The 20,443-nt window shown below is 39.3% G+C and overlaps 1 protein-coding gene across 2 annotated transcripts in view; it reads right to left on the reverse strand.

The window, feature by feature from the left end:
* DOCK4 (dedicator of cytokinesis 4) overlaps nucleotides 1-20,443 on the reverse strand; it is a 481,996-nt gene that overhangs the window by 19,510 nt on the left and 442,043 nt on the right. For both annotated transcript variants that reach the window (XM_082846152.1, XM_082846151.1), the window contains exons 37-41: nucleotides 18,937-19,023; nucleotides 17,022-17,126; nucleotides 11,670-11,811; nucleotides 10,132-10,298; nucleotides 7,328-7,414 (exon numbers count right to left, since the gene is read on the reverse strand). In XM_082846152.1, the coding sequence (XP_082702278.1) occupies nucleotides 7,328-7,414; nucleotides 10,132-10,298; nucleotides 11,670-11,811; nucleotides 17,022-17,126; nucleotides 18,937-19,023 (588 nt within the window). The remainder of the gene's footprint in view (nucleotides 1-7,327; nucleotides 7,415-10,131; nucleotides 10,299-11,669; nucleotides 11,812-17,021; nucleotides 17,127-18,936; nucleotides 19,024-20,443) is intronic.

The following is a 20,443-nucleotide window of genomic DNA, read 5'->3' on the forward strand; positions in this document are numbered from 1 at the left end:
CTATGTCAAAATTAAGAATATACATTCATCAAAAGACACAATAAAGGAGAAGGAAAGATAAACCAGAAAGTAGAAGATATCTGTATCATGTAAAACCGTCAAAGAGCCTATGTCCAGAATATAAAAAGAACCCTTATAAACTATTTAAGAGAAAGGCAAACAGCTGAATTAAAAATGGGCAAAGAAGTAGCCACTTTACAAAGGAAGAAACCCAAATGACCAGTAAACATATGAAAAGTGTTGAACCTCATCTGTGATCAAAGAAGTGAAAAATAATACCACAATGACATACTATTAAGCACTCACCAGTATGGCAAAAATAAATATGACACTAGCAAATGAGAGTGAGAATGTGAGCAACTGAATCTCTCAGTTTCTGCTGTTGGAAGTTCAAATTGCTTCAATCACTTTGGAAAACAGTTTGGGATTATGTATTAAAGATGAAGATATCTATATATTTTATGATCCAGCAATTCTACTCCTAGACATATATCTGAGGAAAAGTATCTGTGTACATGTGTACCAGGAAACATGTACAAAAGTGTTCATAATCATCTCCAAAATCTGTATGTCCATCAAGAATAGAATGCATAAGCATATTGTAGGATACAATGGAATACTTTACAGCAATGAAAACAAACAAGTCACATATAATAACAGGGACTAATGTTACAAATAATACTGAGTGACAGATGCAAGTTACAATAGAATATATATAGTATGACACTGTTATACAGGCATACCTCATTTTATTGTACTTTGCTTTATTGTGCTTCACAGATGCTGTGTTGTTTTACAAATTGAGGGTTCACGGAACCCTCTGTTGAGTAAGGCTACTGGCCTCGTTTTTTTCAACAGCATTTGCTCACTTCATGTCTCTGTGTCACATTTTGAAAATTCTCACAATATTTCAAACTTTTTCATTATTATATTTGTTATGGTGATCTGTGATCAGTGGTCTTTGACGTTGCTATTGTAATTGCTTTGGCATTCTTTTAGCAATAAAGTATTTTTAAACTAAGGTATGTACATTTTTTCTTAGACATAATGCTATTACACACAAAACACTGCAGTGTAGTATAAACATCACTTTTATATGCACTGGGACACCAACAAATCTGTGTGACTTGCTTTATTGTGGTGGTCTAGAACCGAACCCACACCACCTCCAAGGTATGCCTGTTCAAAACCAGGCAAAACTAAACTGACTTGTTTAAAGAGGCATATATAGGTAATAAACGAAGCAAGAGAATGGATACCATAAAAGTTATGATAAGGGAGGGAGTAGCAATTGGGAAAGGATACACGGGAGGCCTATAGGGTGCTACTGGCAATGTTCTGTTTCTTTACCTGAGTGGTGGTAAACAGGATTTTACTTTCCAATTATTTAGGACATTAAACTTTTGTTTTATGATCACAAAAGCTAAATCATAAAGAAGAAGTCTGAGAGCTCTGATGAACTGAAAGTTAAAAAGTGAACAAAACATCTTAGAAACAGAAAGTAGAACAGTGGTTGCCAGGGACTGGGGGGAGGGGGAAAGGGAAATTGTTGTTCAATGCATGGTGCACAACAACGTGCTGTAGTTAATACCACTGTACTATACATTTAAAAATGATTATGATGGTGACTTTTATGTATTTTTGACCATAGCTAAAAAAATTCATGCTCAACATTATAGATTCAAATGCTATTAATATGAAGAAATTAAAAAAATAAACAAGATACAATAAACACAGACAAAAAACAAATAATAACTTCTGAAAATATTTCCAACATATATTTCAGCTGAATTATTAATATATCTCAAATACTGAAGAAAACTACACGAAGAATATAATCAGTAAATTCGCAAAAAAAGAGTCAATAAATATATGAAAACATATCATCTCCACTAGCACTCAACAAATGCCAAAAAAAATCAACCCTACTGTGATCATTTTTGATCTATTATTTGGAACTTTTAAAATAATATTCAACAGGGCTTCCCTGGTGGCACAGTGGTTGAGAGTCCGCCTGCTGATGCAGGGGACATGGGTTTGTGCCCTGGTCCGGGAAGATCCCATGTGCCGCAGAGCAGCTGGGCCCGTGAGCCATGGCCGCCGAGCCTGCGCTTCCGGAGCCTGTGCTCCGCAGCGGGAGAGGCCACAGCACTGAGAGGCCCGCGTACCGCAAAAAATAAAAATAAAAATAAAATAAAATAAAATAAAAATAATATTCAACAGCCAGTGCTGAAGAGAATGCTGGGAAAATGGTTATTCCCAAGAACAGCTATATACTCCAGACAGGGCATAAATTGATACATGCCATTGCTGATCAATGAATCAAAGGTTATACTGTGGACCCTTTGATAGCTCAATTCACTTCTAGGGAAATTATTCTAAGGAGATGATTAAAGAAGTGTGCAAAGAATAATGTGTAAAAATGTTCATCAAGGAATTATTTTCCTTTATTCCCAGTTTGTGATCCTTAATTCCCATTTACCACTAAAAAGAATCAGGAGTCATTGGAGAAATGGTTGCTTTTGGGTCTGGGGCAGGATTGTACAAGTGAGCCTGGACTACCCAGCCATACCAGTAAGCAAGGAAGGCAGCTGGAGGAAGGCATTAGAGCAGCTGGCCTGTGGTCCATTCACTCTCTTTACTGGAGGGAAGTCCTTTGGGAACAGAAAAGAAAGCAGGTGACCTGGTCTTATCTCCTTGTCAATTGAACCTTCAAATAAAAAGACTAACTGCTAGGAGGAAGAGATGGTATCTATGGAATGCCCTTAGTGGGAAGTCCCCAGCTAAAGGATTGCTTACAGTAAATAAACCCAGAGTCCATAAGGCACACGTCCCTAAAGAATGTCCCAGAGAAGCTTGACAACTCTCTGGAGTATAAAATGGAATATTTCACAATTTAAGTTTCATAATTGAAACGTGCCCTTTGTATGAGGAACTCTGTGAACTTCACTTGGACACTCTGTCTCTTAATCAGGAGAAGACGTGGAGAAGAAGGACGTGGAGGACAAGACTTGAGGTCTCAGATGTCTCTCTGCTTCATCTGAGCCTCCTGATTGCCTAAAAGTTATTAGTAAAGCTTGATGCTGATTCCTATGCTTGATTTGACAAACCGGTCCTGTGTGTTAGCTCAGTAACAAAGACAACTTGGATACTGTCAAAAAGACTGAGGAACCAATTTGAAGAGGCTCCCAATGGGCAAAATGGAACAATTTGAAAAATGATGAGTCATAATTGCAATGGATTGAAACAAAACAAACACGTTTAAATCCGTGAGTTACCACTGATACTAAAACCCAAACTAACCAAACAAAACCCTCTTTGGTCACTTTTATAGGGTGTTAGGGAACCAAATTATTATTTTGAAAACTGGCAGGGCAATTCCATGGTGGTCCAGTGGTTAGGATTCTCCACTTTCACTGCTGAGGGTGCCCGCTGTATGAGGAACCAGGGTTCAATCCCTGGTCGGGGAACTAAGATCCCACAAGCTTCGTGGTGTGGAAAAAAAAAAAGAAACCATGAAAACTGGTAAATAAAAGGAAAGAATAGAGCATTATCCTTCCTTTCCTATACCTTAGGGTAATCAAATCGGTGATGAGGGCATGTTTCTCTTTACAGAAGTATTCCAATCAACAAACAAAGACAGAACGATAAAATACCACCATTTTGTAACCCTTAAGAGATGACTGGATGGGGGCAACGAGCGTCACTGGCTGCCAACCAGAGCATCTAACACAACCCATGAAGTAGTCTTGCAAAAAATGAAAAGATAAAAAATAAAAACAAAATAACATCTTATCAAGCTTCTAGATCTAACTGCTAATTTACAAAAAAAAAAAAAAAATAGGAAGAAACATGTTAAATGATCTCACTGATTCACAGTCTGCAAAATCCATACTTAAGGAAACACTTCAGGATAAACAACCTGGATTCTTCAACCAAAAAACTTCAAGGAAAATAAATTAATTCGGGGGAACCTACAGATCAAATAGGATCTAGGAGGTATTTCAACCAATTTCAATGTGTGGCCCTTATTTGGGTCCAGATTCAAACAACAGATGACAAAAACAAACAAAAACCTATAAAATAAAGACTTGGAGAACTGTGAATAAACTGGATATTTTATGATCAAGGAATTATTGTTAAAATTTTTAGATGGAATAATGGTATTATGGTTATGTTTTTGGTTAATATACAGACTAAAATATTCTTACATAGCTGAAATGATGTCTGAGATTTACTTCAAAATAATCCAGTGTGAAAGGGAATGGAGGGAGGTGTAGATGGAACAAAATTGGCCTTTTTGATAGCTGGTGAAATAAAATGATGGGTAAACCAGGTTCGTTATATATTTTCCCTATTTTTATTTGATATAACTTTAGGTTAAAAAGGACACTGGGGCTGTGTACAGAAGTGATTGCAGCAGGGGGAGGGCAGAAGGGCACAAGGTGACCTCTTATACTACTGCAGAAATCGGGCACTAGATGGCACTATCAGTAGGGAGGTGAGGGGTGGTCGGATCCTGGGTAATTTTGAAAGTACCCTAGAGCCACACGATTTTCTGATGGATATGATGTGAAGTGTGATGATATTGTCATTATCTTTAGAGTTTAAAAAATCATTATTTGTATATTCTATTTTATAGCTTTTTCATCTTGTTTAAAAATTTTTAAATAAGCTTACTTTTTAATCAAAAAAATAAAGATCCTGTTGGTTTTGAAAACAATAAAAACAATTACTGAGGAAACAATTGTTCAAAGGCATTATCATCTTTGAAAGAATGGGAGAGTATGTTCAATAATATGTTCTGGGGTTACGATTTAGAGGATAAAGGCCCGCAGTGTCATCTGAAATCTTTGCTGCTACATGTTTTCAGAACTCAGAATATTTCTGATTTTAGAAAGGTAACATAGGGTGCATATAGTATATTATGTAATCCTCAAGATGTGAAAACATCTTTTGGTATTCAGAATCCTTCAGATTCTGGCATGGCACATAAGGAATTTCAATTCAGTGTGGCATATATGTATTGAGTACCCACTCTGTGCCCAGATCTTCAGGACCTTCCACACTAGGAATTAAAGCAGTAAACCAGCTTTAATAGAAGGTGGGGACATGCCAGGCAGTGGGAATAAGCGAAAGACATGAGGTTGTCAGAAGTGGGCTGTGTTCAGGGAACAGAATAGCCCAGTTGGGTTTGTTCTGTTTGACAGAATATAAGATTGCATATTCGAATGAAGTAGGCAGCTGACGTTTGAAAGGCTGTGTTTAGCGATGCTCCTTTAATCATTATCAGCACGCTGCTTTTTATTAGCGGGGTGTATGTGTGTGTGTATATAATATTTCCAAGGTTAGGAACACTGGTGAGTGTCACAGAATTTAATGCTCTCTGAATCATTAATGCAGCATGGATGACTAAGAACATCTCTGTGGGTTGGGCCCATGCCATTCAGCAGGAAGCATAACAATAAGACTTTCTGAGCACTGATGTCAGCAGCCTCTCCTCTTCCGCGAAGGCTGCAGGGTCCACCATGTAAGCAACCAGCTTTGTGGACCCTTGACTCAGACCTGACAAGAACACAACCACACTGATGTAATCTGCTGGACTGAGTTCAATTTGTTAAGGGAGCTGTATGAATTTTTCTACCCAGCAAAATGAAGATGCCATTAAATGCTTAGTGTGATTGAATAGGATAAGCTGAGGGTGGTTTCAATGCTTAGAGAGATTTCAGGTAGGATAAGCCATTCTTGGAAGACAATTTGGGCAAGAACTGCTCTTTCTTATTCATTGACAGAGTGGACTTGTTACTTAAAAAAAGGAAGGGGTTAAATGGTATTTTCACAATTGGCACATTTTCTATCAGCCAGAGGACAGTGGCTGGCCCGAGACATAATGGATATACCAAGGGTGGGAGAAGGGATGCTTGAGATTGCAGGGCTGTGGCTGACAGCAAGGTGCTGGCAGCTTGAAGAGCAGCCCAAGCACGGGGCGGGGTCTCAGTCCCGATGTGGCTACCTTCGGCAACTGCTCTCTCTGTTTCCACAACTGGGGACTGGAGCTGGGAGGCATGCTTTACAACCCGAAGGCTTCTTGGGTGCTGTGGTTTCCAGGTTCTATAATGACACCCGCTGATTTCCCCACTGGTGCCCAGGGAGACTAACACAGCAGCATCCCTTCTACTGTGAACTGTGACAGCATGGACGTACTGTGTGTCAAATACTGTGCCGGGGCTTGACACTGGCTTCGTGTTGCCTTATAAGGCTAGAAGTGATAAACATAACTGGCTTTGGAGTCAGAAAAATCTGGGTTCGAGTTTATCTTTTTTCAATATCTTGCTATGGAACCTCTGGCAAAGGCTTTTAACCTCTTGTCAAAACTTGTGAAAATGGGGATAAGAATACATACCTCAGATATGGAGAAATGAGAACCCTAGTCCACTGCTGGTGGGAATGTAAATTGCTTCAGTCACCTTGGAAAATAGTATGGAGGTTCCTCAAAAAACTAAAAGCAGAACCACCATATGACCCAGCAATGCCACTCCTAGCTATATAGCCAAAGAAAATGAAAATACTAATTCAAAAAGGTAAATGCACCTCAATGTTCATAGCAGCATTGGGTACAATAGCCAAGATATACAAGCAATCTGAGTGTCCAGCCACAGATGAATGGATAGAGAAGATTTGAGATATATATATATATCTACACACACACACACACACACACACACACACACACACACACACACACACACACACACACACACAATGGAATATTACTGAGCCATAGAAAAGAATGAAATTCTGCCATTTGCAACAATGTGGATGGACCTAGAGGGTATTATACTTAGTGAAATAAGTCAGACAGAGAAAGACAAATACTGTTACCACTTATATGTGGAATCCGAAAGTAAAATAAATGTGTATAACAAAACAAACAAAAAAGAATACATACCTTGTAGATTTAGTATGGTGATTAAATAAGTTAATGTAGATAACTTTCTTCCAGTGGCCTGGCACTGAAGGTAAGCAGTGAAGGTCACATAGCTAGAGTAGTTAGGAGAGCTGGAATTTCAGTTCTTCTAACTCAAGGGCCCGAGGTGTTGACATGCTGCAGTCATTGCTATTTTTGAGGAATCCCTCTGGCTGGCTGGGCTAGGTCAATGGTAATGTTCCCCTTCCAGCTTTGGTCATAGCGGTCAATAAATATCACAAACATTCACTAACTTACTATGAGTGTTTCCAGGGACTTCGAGTCCCAAGCAGAAGCAATAAATATACAGACTGACACTAGGTGATGAGAAAGTTCTTGAGAATAAGCTCTGATCCTTACCACTTCACGCTTCTCCACTTCAAACCAGCGGGAAATTCCGGGTAAACTCTGCACCAAGTATAATGATGTTCTCTCCACCCAGAGACTCTACGAAATACAAAACAAATTAAGTCCCCAAGTTACCTTTCTTTCTAGTTACTGAGCTATGACTAATGTTTGCCGTTCAGTTTTATCAAGTTTTCGGTTTTGTCAGCTTTTCTTTAGTATTCATTCCAGTCCTTCATCAACCCCTTTGCACTCAGAAAGCTATCACAGTAAGACACACTGAAGCTTATGTAAAGTTCATTGTATATCATCTGAAACTTTTTTCTGTGTAGAATAAATCATCTACTCCAGACAGCATGCTTAAAAATATAAAAACAGGTCATCACATTATTTTTTTTTACTATGTCCTCTAAGTTTCTAATTTAAACTCTCTCTACTCTGCAAGGGGTCTAGCCATTTTTATTTGGAAGAGGTAAGTAGTAGTATCAGCTATTCGACACGGGATTAGATAACAGAATCCTCAAGGAGGAAAGGGCTTTAGGAATCACACAGCCTGATCTTTCTGTTTTAAAGATGACAACACTAAGTCTTCAAGAGGCATGTGACCTGCTCAAAGCTACATTCCCATCACCTGTAGAGCTGCCCCTAGGACCCCTGCACTAGAACTTCCGACTTCTCCGTTGCTACAGGCACTGTGCCACGTTTTCTCGTGCCGATATTCACTGCTGTGATCCAGGAGGATCTGTAGGTAAGAGCCAGGGCTCCCCTGGCCAGGATGAGCACCCTCGTGACACGTGAAACCATGGCTGCCTTTGGTAAGAGCTGCTGTTGATGACGACTCTCTCTTTTGTCAACCAGGCTTCTGGAGGCTTCTGCATCTCTGCCTCATGTTTCTTACTTAAACAAAGCGTATTCCTGCGTGGATAATAAACTTGACAAAATTCCTGAAATAGTGCCATTTATTCAACAACAACAACAAATGGAAGTATTTCTTTGTGCCAGCCAAGACCTACTGCAATGAATAGGGCAGAGACCTGGTGACAGGGGCCCCGCGTGCTCTGCTGGTGACAGGGGGGTAAGCAGATCCAGAAGGATTCAGGGAGAGGAGAAAGGAATGCTCCAGGTGCTGGGGGAAAACAGAGGAGAAAGCAGGCGTGCCCAGCACCCTGTGGGAGGAGGACAGCGCTTCTCAGAGAAGGTGACACGTGAGCGGAATTTTGAAGAGTGAGTAGGAGTTTGCCAGGCAGAGAGCGGGGGAGACGGTGCAGGCAGCAGGAAGCAGCAGGCGCAGAGATGCGAGCGGCTTGTGAAAGGGCGGCTTGTGAGAGGGCATGGCAGGAGACGGAGGGAGAAGCTCGGGGCTGCAGGAGCTGACAGGGAGGGTGGGTGAGTGCAAGGGCAGTTAGGAGCCAGATGCTGAGGGCTGTGAGCACAGGAGTGAGGAGCCAGATTTATTTATTTATTTTAGGAGGGTTGCTACAACACTGATAAATATTTAACGTGATGGCCAAGAGGAAATGTGGTGCAGCGGAAAAAGCAACGGAGATGGCATCAGAAGGTGCGGGTTCTAGTGCAGGGTCTGGGGTAATTAGAACGCCACTCTGAGCAAGTCATCTGTCCAACTCTGGTGGATCTTGGACTTTTTACCTACTGGAAACTTGCAATGAAAACTATATTACACATTAATGATCTTTAATTGGTTTTGGAAGGGCAAAAGAAAAATTAAGGTATCCAAAAGGATTAGAAAATGGTCATGGATCTTTTCAATAACATCCTAGTGCTATTTTCCAGTGGTTTCCTGGCCTTGATATTTAACCCATCAACCTCCTTGCCCAAAGGACTATGCTTTGCTCAGTCCCATCATAACAGTGCAAAACTATCCAGCTTTCCCTCTGATCACTTGGCTGTGAGTAACTCCTGCAGTTGCTGCTGGGAGCACTGGGGACTGACACTTCGGCAGGGGTGACGAGGCAAGTTCACATCAGACAATCATAGCTGATAGGAGAACATCTCCCAGCTTAAGTAGAGACGCTGTGATGAAAGAAGCTAAGCCAAGTCACCCACAATCCTACATTCATTTAACATTCTCTGTTTAGAGGGAAATACTGACCAACTGAGGATCTGTGTGGTTTCACTTTGTCCCTGTTAACAAGGAAAGAGCAGATTATAATTTATCCCCAGGGTGGCTGTGAGAAACCTTGCCCTTTCCGATTGAGAGAGAATTAGCAAGGCATATCGGAACTACTGAGGATGGAGGACTCAACCCGTGCAAACAGTCTATGGTTTGTTTTTATTCTGAGTCCTCTCAGAAGTTTTAGTTACACACCATTCTAATAAGAAAATGCAGCAAAAGATAGCACAGAGCTCTCCCACTGCACCAGCAGGCTCCCCAGTGGTTCTGTCTCAGAATGGCCTGTTCCTTCAGTATCCTTCACTCACGGCAGTCTCTTGTAACTGAGAATAAATATCCTGAGGTTCCCACAGTTGGTTAAATGTGAATGAATGAGAGGACTGAGATGAATCATGAGAGCTCAAAAACTGGACCGAGGACCACTGCCATTAGAATTGTCATAAACGTCAGGGCTTCCTCTATGACCCAATGAGTCAGAATTCCTGGGCTAAGAAATCTGCTTGATGAGAAAGCACCCCGTGTCACCCTGATACATGGTAGAGTTTGAGAACAACTAGACCACATGATTTCTGGTCCCTTCCAGCTTTATCACTTGACTCTATTCTGAGTAAATATTTATCAAGCATTTTGCCCCCAGGAGTTCACAGTCTATCTGAGGAAACCGCGTGTCATAAGAACGACCTAGTACCTTGAATTCATTCTCTTTATCTTTAGTGCCTTTGTGAAATGGTCTGTCGTAGCGGAATTTCCAGATGTGATTCACTTTATAGAAACTTTTGATGTTGTCCGGGACACCCTCTCTCTGCAGGACCTCCTGGCTGTCCGGGATGGGAGTCACGGCATATATCTGCAAATCTAGGATTCAAGAGTCAAGGAGGGAACCTGACTTGGCAAACTCTGTGGCAGTCTGGCTCGAGCTGAGCTGTGGCAGAGAGAAGAGGCTGGGGAACAATCTGGTGTTTCTATTTGGAGTCAAGTCAAAACTGCCAAGAAGGCGCCAAGCACTCGGTTCATAGCAAATCACCTCTCAAACTACAAGCCTTAAAGTAGTTTTACATAGGTGATTCTGACAGAGTATCAGTTTGAAATTTCTATGTCCTGTGAATTTATTTATCATTGACTTTTCTCTTTGGTTGGGGGTGGGTGGGAATGGCTTGGATCTCACATACTCAAGATTGTTTTAATTTTAATCCTGGGTCATGAGACACTCTGATCTTTAGTGCATGTACGGTCTTTATAGAATTTGTTTGTTTGTAAAACAATGTACAAATACCCATGCAACCAAAGACAGTAACCAGTACTGATAGTAACGCATATGCTCCTGTCTCCAGCCTTCCCACATCTGTGGTATCCACTCTCTCAAGTCTTGTATTGACAAGCAGAGTGTTTAGTTGTAGTTGATACTTTTAAAAACTACTTTAAAGGCTATCATATTTACTTGTATGTTTACCTTCTTCTCTTCTCATTCAAAGAAGGATAGCAAAATGTTTTCCTTACATAACTTCTTGCTTCTGGTGCATTTAAGTTTCTATTTTGAAATGGCATCTGTAATTTTCAGGGGGAGTTTCTGGTCTTCTTTAAGATCATCAGTTTCAGAAAAAGACAGAGGAATTCAGAAAAGAGTGCTGGGGTGAATTCCCTTTGCCTCTAATGCCTGTGTAATTTCAGTTGAGTTGTTCATGTTTAGACAATGGGAGTGCCAATTATACGGCAATTATTAAATGATGAAGTGCTGTCCAGGATGCCATGGCTAAGAGTCCCTGGAAGATATGGGGCGGGGGGGGGGGGGAACTCTCTCCCCTTCCATCCAGAATAAAAACAGCAAGGGAAAAGGGGGTAATGATATGTCCCAATAAACATAGTGCTATCATTTCCTTGAACTGAATTCAAGTAGTTTCTACAGGGGATGCCAGAGGAAAATTATTCTAAGGGAAATCCCTAAAAAGGAGCTTTAAAAGCAGGGCTGAGATACAGAAATGTGGTAACTAAAAGGAGGAAAATTCTTTAACAGAATCCTTAAGGGATTTCTTTTCAACTAAATCATGAGAATAACTATCATAATTCTGTCTGGAAGGAGCTAACCTAAAATTAAGACGATGAGAAAGAGGGAGCGAAAGAACAGAGCTACTGAAAAGGGATCGGTAGTTGAACCACCTGCACGAAAATGCTCTGCAGCTAAAGGCCCGTGTGATCTAACTGGAATCCAGCCCTTCTAGGTGTGGATACACTGAGCTTCTGCCTGGAAGATGGTCTCGTCGGGCTGGTTGGCATGCTGCATGGCGATGGCGTGGGGGAACTCGTTCAGCATTCTCTGCTGGAAGGCCTCCAGCCTTTCGTAGTCATGCCCTCGACACACAAACTCTTTATTCTGGAGGTTAAATCAGAAAAAAAAAAAATTAGGACCATATAATTGGGTGCTTTAATTACAGAGAGAAGCCAAAATAAATGACACTGGCGGTAACTAAGCATAGGCCCAACATCAATAGACTATAACCAAAATACACACTGGAACAGTCTAAAGAATTTACCCAAATATTAAAAATGCAGAGCAAAGGTCATGAGCATAACTCCCTATTGCTTTTAATAAGTTCCAGTAGCATGCCTCACTCTTCTGGGTTCACCTGCATGAGGTGCAAAGGGGCGTCTGATTCTCAGAGCGCCGAAGCGCAAAACAAAGCAATCCTGTTCCCTCCAACGTTAGCGAACACATGTGTTATAGATTATTTTCATAAACTGGATATCAAGTTAAGTGGATAAATTTTCAATCTGGAAGAAAGCAAAGTGAGTGCAATCTCTAAAAATACATTTTACTGCACTCTTTCTACAAAGGTCACTGAGATCGCCCTTAACACGTTCATGCCTAGATCCTTCCGTATAAAGGAAGACTAGGCCTGTCTGCATTCCAGTTCTCAACAGGGCTGGCACCGGATACTTCCCTGCCATCCCCAACTCAGCTCAGCCTTCTGTAGCCAGGAATCCTGTTAACTGGCTGAAGCTAAGATTTGGGACTTTTAAGGTCTTGCTAAATTTTTGTCTGTTTTTGGTTTTGTTCTTACAATATGTATAAACATTCTGTGGTTAGGACTCTCTCTCACTGAGGAAAGGATGGTGAAGGTCATCCTTGATGGAGGCTACAGAGCTGGAAAGATGGGCACGTTTCTAACAAGTGCCTTTATGATTCGGTTATCGATAAGGAGGAACTCTTTCTGACAGTTTAATGATAATGAAATTATAATTGTTGAGCAAAATCACTGGCTAGGCTCTCTGCACATACCTTATTTAACTCAAATAAACTTGAGAGGTTGTTACCTCCGCCCCCCATTTTATAATTGAGAACCGAGGATCAAAATGGTTACATACTTTGTATGAGATTTAAGCTCAGGTCTGAGTCCAAGGCCTGAGCTCTCTCTGTTCTGAACGTGGCCTGGTACGTCCAGGAAAAACTCCTAGGAGCTACTGAGACCAAGAAAGATTGTGGGATAACGTGCCTTGCAGATCTTTAAGAAATACAGTGATTTGTGGTCTGGGGAGTTAAGGCCCAAGGGTCTCAGTGTTTCTCAGCTCTGTGAGGTTTCTGTGATTGCGTCTGTGATTGTGTCAAATGCCCCGAGGAAGAAGTCTGGGCCAAAGTGAGGAAGTTAAAAACCACCCGTGGGCAGAGGGCTCGGGGTTGCAGCTGAGAAAAAGCAGCTGCAGGCACGCAGAGGAAACAACAGCAGGACTGGGTGCTGAGAACCTGCCACAATTCCCCACAAGCCTCTCACTAAATCACGACCCTTTGAAAAACACAAGCTAAGACAGACTCCCTAGAAATTAAGACCCCCCCCCAAACAATCCTATATTTAAAACTTTCTTGATAGAAGTCATACCTTCTGATGCTGTATTATTTGCTTTTATTCTACTCAAAAGATAATCAACAAGGACCTACTGTATAGCACAGGGAACTCTACTCAATACTCTTTAATAACCTGTATGGGAAAAGAATCTGAAAAAGAATAGATGTATGTATATGTATAACTGAATCACTTTGCTGTACACCTGAAACTAATACAACATTGTAAATCAAATATACTCCAATATAAAATAAACTTTTTAAAAAAGATAATAAATTTGCTTGATAAAATAATACATACCTTCCTGCATCTTACAGAAGTCCCCAAATAAATATCTGAATACTCAAAAAACTGAAACAGTTCTAAAAAAATGCTTATACATCACAACAATTTGTAAAATCAGGGGAGTTCCTCTAAGTGTAAAGTCATTCAGTGGTATTAAGAAATCATTTTGGAATAAACATAAATTTTGCGTCTGATATTTGAGTTTCTGAGAAATAAAGAGGAATTAAGCATTTCCTCCATCAATGCTTTTTTTTTTTTAAACCACAGCTTTACCGAGATGCAGTGCACATACCATAAAATTCACCCTTTTGAAGTATGCAATTCAGTTGCTTTTAGTATATTCACAGAGTTGTGCAACAATCAGCATTATCTAATTTCAGATTATTTTCATTACCTCAAAAAGGAACTCATGCCCATTAGCAGTCACTCCCTAGTTCCCCTCCCCTCAGTCCTTGGCAACCACTAATCTATTTTCTGTTTCCATAGATTTGCCTATTCTGGACATTTCATATAAATGGAATTACATAACACGTAGCCTTTTGTGACTGGCTTCTTTCACTTATAATATTCTCAAGGTTCAACCGTTTTGTAGCATATATCATTACCTCATTCCTTTCTTATTGCTGAATATTCCATTGTATAGCTGTACCGTATTTTGTTTATCCATTCATCAGTGGATGGACATTTGGACAATTTCCTTGTTTTGGCAATTATGAATAATGCTGCTATGAATACTCGTGTACATGTCTTTGTGTGGCTCTATGTTTACAATTCTCTTGATTATACATACCTAGGAGTGGAATTGCTGGGTCGTATTTATTAATACTTACTTTTTTTTAATCGTCTTTTTTTTTTTTTTAAAGGAAATACATACCTGTGGTATAAAGAATTCCCAAATAGCACAGGGCATACAATAAAAAGTAAATCTTTTTCCCATCCTTGACCTCAGTCATTCTCCTTAGACAAATCATTATTCAAACATATTCTATGCATATAAAACATTGTCAGTAAAGAACCCATTTTCCATGAGGGTAAAAAAAACCTACTTTGATCATACAATCATATAAATATATTAATTTATTTGAGCTTTAAACATTTTCTGGAAATTGATCAAACAATGAAAGGAAATTTTTAATGTTGACATTTGTTTGTTTTTAAATCAAAGAACAGACTAGAATCTGATTTCCTAAAAAAAGGTCTAGCCTCATGATTCCAAAGGGTACAGTGCTCTTTAGAAACCAATAGAGGGTGACCCTTCTCTTTCATTTTGAAGGAAATGCCATTTATTTCTAGAAAAACTGTTTTCGAAAGAACAGTGATACAGAGATTGATTTATTCCAATTGACTTTTTAACAAAATTCATTTTATTAGCCGATGCAGTCCTCTAATTTGCTAAATTCCTTTTAAAATTATGGCTCCTAAACTGCTTCTGATTTTTAAAAACTTTACACTTTTAATTAACACTAATTGCACATACTAGATAGACATCTAGGATACTTCATAATACACTTGCTAGATGAATTCAGAATTTGATCAGGGCTACAACACTTTTGTGGGCTGCTTTCTCTATAAAAAATATTAAAAATCATATTGTATGACCCATTTGGTATAAAGACAAATAGATGAATAATAATCTAATGTATAATATACATTATAATATATACTATAACATTTTCTTTAACCTAAAAGTTCACTTTTTTCTGGGACTTTCCTGGCAGTCCAGTGGTTAGGACTTCACCTTCCAATGCAGGGGGTGTGGGCTCCATCCCTGGTCGGGGAGCTGAGATCCCACATGCCTCATGGCCAAAAAACCAAAGCATTAAAAAAAACCAGAAGCAATATTTTAATAAATTCAATAAAGACTTTAAAAATGGTCCACATCAAAAAAAAAAATCAAAAAAAAAGTTTACTTTTTTCTTCTGATTTTTAAAAGAAATTAAAACAGTTTTATGGGCCATCTAAGAATAATATGGTCTCTAAACACTGTATGTACTGTGCATAATGGATTAGGTAGCCCTGAGTACGATAAGAAAACATCATCTTTGCATGATTTTGAACCAAGAGAGGAAGGGGATCTGCAGCAGCAGAGTCATGTCTGGACCCTCCTGTGGGGTCTCGGCCCTTTGTGCTCCTCACAGCTCTAGAACGTCCTTCCTTCCCCTCAGAACTTGGACCCAGGCCCTGTGTACTCTGTGGGGAGTGGCTGATCACAGCCTAGGACCAGCATGTCCATTTTCAAGATGTAGTCTTTCAAATTCAGCATGTGTTCTGAGTTTGCCACTATTTTTTATTTGGAATCAAGTTTCCTTTGTCTTCAGGCAGGTCCATCTGCAGAGCCAACAATGTGACCGGGTACGTCACGTAGCTCCTCTTTAATCCAACAAAGAGATTTTACTTATGTCTGCGTGGCACCCAAATACACGGTCATTTCAATCAGCTAAAGATGACTGATTTGTTATTTGAGCATTTGTTCTATGTAATACTAAATCAATCTTTGCCTATGGTGTTTGGGTATTTTATATATATGTATGAATAAAGGTTTTATATATATCAAACCTTTATTCTGAAAGGCAGGTAAGTTAATGATTATTAAAGAAAAAATGAAGTCAAATCTTTCTTCTCTCTGTTCGCCTTCAAGTACCCCCATCCTGTATCTATCCATAGGTACTGACAGTTAAAGCAAGGTATTTAGGGCAACACAAATACCAAAATATTTGTATATTGAGATTTAAAGTTTGTAATGAATTCACTCAGTGTTACAAAATTATCCTAGATACTTCTCCTTAGTTGCCTGGGGAGGTGAATTCCCTCTCCCAACCAATGTTTTTAGGCAAGCAAGTGTAAGTGCGATGTTACTTATCGAAAAGTTATATAAGTATTCAAGCACATAAGAGACTACTCGGTACAGTGTGAACAACGGTGAGAATGGAATCAAGTATTTTACTATCCAGTAGGTACCTTAGAGAGTCTGGAAAATTTTCCTTTGTAGAAATAGTTTCTACTAGCAATAAACTGCATCTCTTTGCTGGGTGCCATTTAGCTTTTCACAGAATCGACTAGGCCAAACAATGCTCTTCACGTGATTCTGGAGGAAGAGTTTGCATATAATGTGAAACTGCTATGTTTTCTGCAACTCCAGCCACTTCTCTTGAATGTTAACTCTACGGAAACTGCATTCTGAAGAGAGACTCTCTATCACACAGGGGAAGCAACTGTAATTGCCAGAGACTGCTCATGAGATATAGTAAGCTTAGAAACTTAAGAAGAAAAATCAAACGATTGTTTGGAATCTTGGGAAATTACTAGATGAGTGTGTTTGCAAACTACAACGTTAAAAGAAAATCTCATGACGTTATTTTACCCTGTCTTCAAAGGATAAAATGTCATTCAGATCTTAGTTTGCTTGATTGGGATATCTATATTGGAAGTATAAAAGCAAATTAAATAGTATATTACTTACTCTTAAGAAAAATGGAAATTTCTTCCCATAAAATCCAACTCTGAAGAACTCTGGTTCAAGACGTTGCTGGTCCATAATTTTGTCATACAAAGAGGCTTCCATCATCTAGCAAAGAACAGGGGAAATTTTAATCATTTTATCTCATCTTTTAGCTCTACCACTTTATAGAAGAGGATATTTCTTCTACAAAAAGGAGAACATCATTTTAGTTCAGTTTGCAGAAAAGAAGGTTTGACTCCCTTTCTGTGCTTTAAGGCAGGGATCAGCAAACTTACTCTGTAAATGACCAGGCAATAAATATTTTAGACTTTGCAGGCCACATGGTCCCCGTCACAATTACTCAATTCTGCGAGGCACACAGGCTGCAGTTTCCCGACCCCTGCTTTAAAGGATCGAGTATGTTATTATATGTTCTTACCAGAGAGAATGATTTCTATGCACCTGGTCTATCGAGGAAATATTTTCTTCACAGTAAGATAAAAATTAACATGAACTGTTAGAGGCAAATTCTGGAGAATTCTCGTACTCACCTGTGGATTTGGTTTTCCTGGGTCATGGTAATTTGGGACATTTGGAAGGTGCAACCTTGTACAGGCTGGACAGGGATAAACCAATAAACCAAACCAAAGGGGGCCCATAGTGCAAAGTGCTGTCTGGGCTGAAAGCTCTTAAATGTGTCTTTGACAAGGTTGGAACTACGAAGTACATAAAGCTTATGGTTCCCCATTCATGGTATTATCATCCCCAGGGTTTCCACAGAAAGACTAATATTTCACTTGAAAACATTCCCCCTTCCCCCGCCCCCAGTAACAGCCCCCCAAAGAGCAGTTGGCATGAAGTGCAATGCTTTGCGTTTATAAAAATCTTAGTGACTATGGCACCCAAGGGCTCTAATGGGTAAACACTGTAACCTCGATTCTATTCCAGGGACAGGATGCCAAGAGAAGCACAACAACATTTTTATATAAAACTGCAGTGCCTGCCAGTGCCCGCATGAAGAACTGAAGTTAAAACAAGGTTTTTCCTCCTTGGTTTTGATGTTAGGAGAAATATCGATGAACTGCTGACATGAAATACTACGCTCAAAGTACAGGGCCAGCTCCTGCCAGCTGAAAAAGTTACTTGTGGTGTAAGGGATTTTGAGCTGTTAAAGGTTTACAAGATCATCTCTTAAATTGCTACCTCAGAATTAAAAGGAAACATCATCATCTTTTTTAAAAATGTATATATAAAAGTTGATGATCCTGTTTTAGAAACCCTGAAGAGCTTAAGTGTTACAAGATGACGCCAAATGTTCATGACTTTAAAGAATAGGACTTGGAGTACCAGAGGGACTTGCATGAATTTGAAATAAAAGAAGGTATAAAACATTTGTTCAGGGACACAAAATATTAAACTCCTTGGGCTCTTGGGTACTAAGACCTTGGTTTCAGTTTAGCAAATAAAAACATATTTCTGAAGTGAAAAAGATTTGACACCTATAGAAGTTAACCCCCAAATAGTTAAAAACGTGTCAGCTAGTCATTTTTACTATTTTGCTGTGCAGATTATGGGACTAAGAATGGTACATTGTTACAGAGATTTGTGTGCAAGTGGCAAGCTCTTCTAATAGTGTGGAGAGTTTCCTCAACAAACTGAAAGTATTTATCTTGGGTTAAATTTTATATTTCATATGTCAGATGTGTTTAGAATAGATCAAGGGCTCCCTTTTTGTATATTAATCAGAAAAATCACACAGATCAACATGCTATTTCTCTGTATAAATAGAGGAGTATGCTTCAGAGGAAAGGCATCTTTAAAAAGCTTTCTGCAAGACATATCAAGACTATCACAAAGCTAATTTCATAGCACCATATTGGAAAGCTAAGCAAAAAAGGATTCCGTAACCCGATTAGGATGCATCCAGGTACCTTACCCTCATCTTGCTCAGGTTTCTATAATCATAATAACTTTCGTACTGCTCTGCAATCTTCCGGCACAAGATGATGCCATTCTCCCAACACTGTGGACAAGTGAATGACATAAATGTTCATGATCTCACAATATTTACTAACTCCCACCCAGAGGTCAGGAGGTGACCGCTTTCAGATGATCAAGCCTTACTTCCTAACCTTTATAACCTACCCTTAAGATACCACTGCAATTTTATGCATGAAAACAGCATGTAATTAATGTGTTAACTATTAAAAATCTTTAGAGAGTGGGAAATGATAACCCACCAAAAGTCATTAACATATGGCACAAAAACAACATTTCCTGGCATCATTTCAAAATTATCATGTTGAAGATGTGGTGTGTATATATATATATACATATATATATACACATACATACATATAATGGAATATTACTCAGCCATCAAAAATAATGAAATAATGTCATTTGTAGCAACACAGATGAACCTAGAGATTATCACTAAAGCAAAGTAAGTCAGACAGAGAAAGACAAATACCATATGATATCACTTGTATGTGGGATCTAAAATACAACACAAATCAACATATCTATGAAACAAAGAAAGACTCACAGACACAGAAAACAGACGTGGTTGCCAAGGGTGTGGGGGTGGGAGAGGGATGGAGTGGGAGTTTGGGTTTAGCAGATGCAAACTAGTATATATAGGATGGATAAACAACAAGGTCCTACTGCATAGCACAGGGAACTATATCCAATAGCCTGTGACAAACCATAATGGAAAAGAATATGAAAAAAAAATATATGTACAACTGAGTCACTTTGCTGTACCAAAGAAATTAACACAACATTGTAAATCAACTCTACTTCAATAAAATTTTTTTTAAAAAGTCATAATTTATAGGTAAAAAACAAAGAAACAAAATTATCATCTTGAAATAACTGCTGTTCCACAATGGTCAAGGAGACGAATAAACAGGCCCTCAATGCTGGGGTGGGGGGAACTGCCACCGACCCCTAAGGCCCAATTATCCACAACCGGCACAGTGGATTCCTTGTTTGGCCCAATTTCACTTGGAAATTGTGAGGGTTTAACCCAGCTGGTTACTCTAAGGAGAAATGCAGAAATCCTTTGATCTAGCTCAGGTATCGGCAAATTTATTCACCAAACAGTAAATACTTTAGGTTTTGTGGACCATACAGCCTTTGTCACAACCACTCAACTGCTGTTAAATCATGAAAACACATCCGTATAGACACACATGAGCTTGTCTGGGTTCCAATAAAACTTTACAGACAATGAAAAGGGAACTTCATGTAATTTTCTCATGTCAAATCATTCTTCTTTTGATTTTGTTCAACCAATTAAAAATGTAAAAGTGATTCTTAGATTGTGGGTCAAACAGAAACAGTCAGTGAACCATTTGACCCATGGGCCGTAGTCTCCAAGCCCTGATCCAGCACAAGCTCCTGAGAATGGGCCAAGAGATGTAGCCAGAGGTTTTGTA

This window comes from Leucopleurus acutus (genome assembly GCF_964270905.1).
Source record: "Leucopleurus acutus genome assembly, chromosome: 9".
NCBI classification, from domain to species: domain Eukaryota; kingdom Metazoa; phylum Chordata; class Mammalia; order Artiodactyla; family Delphinidae; genus Leucopleurus; species Leucopleurus acutus.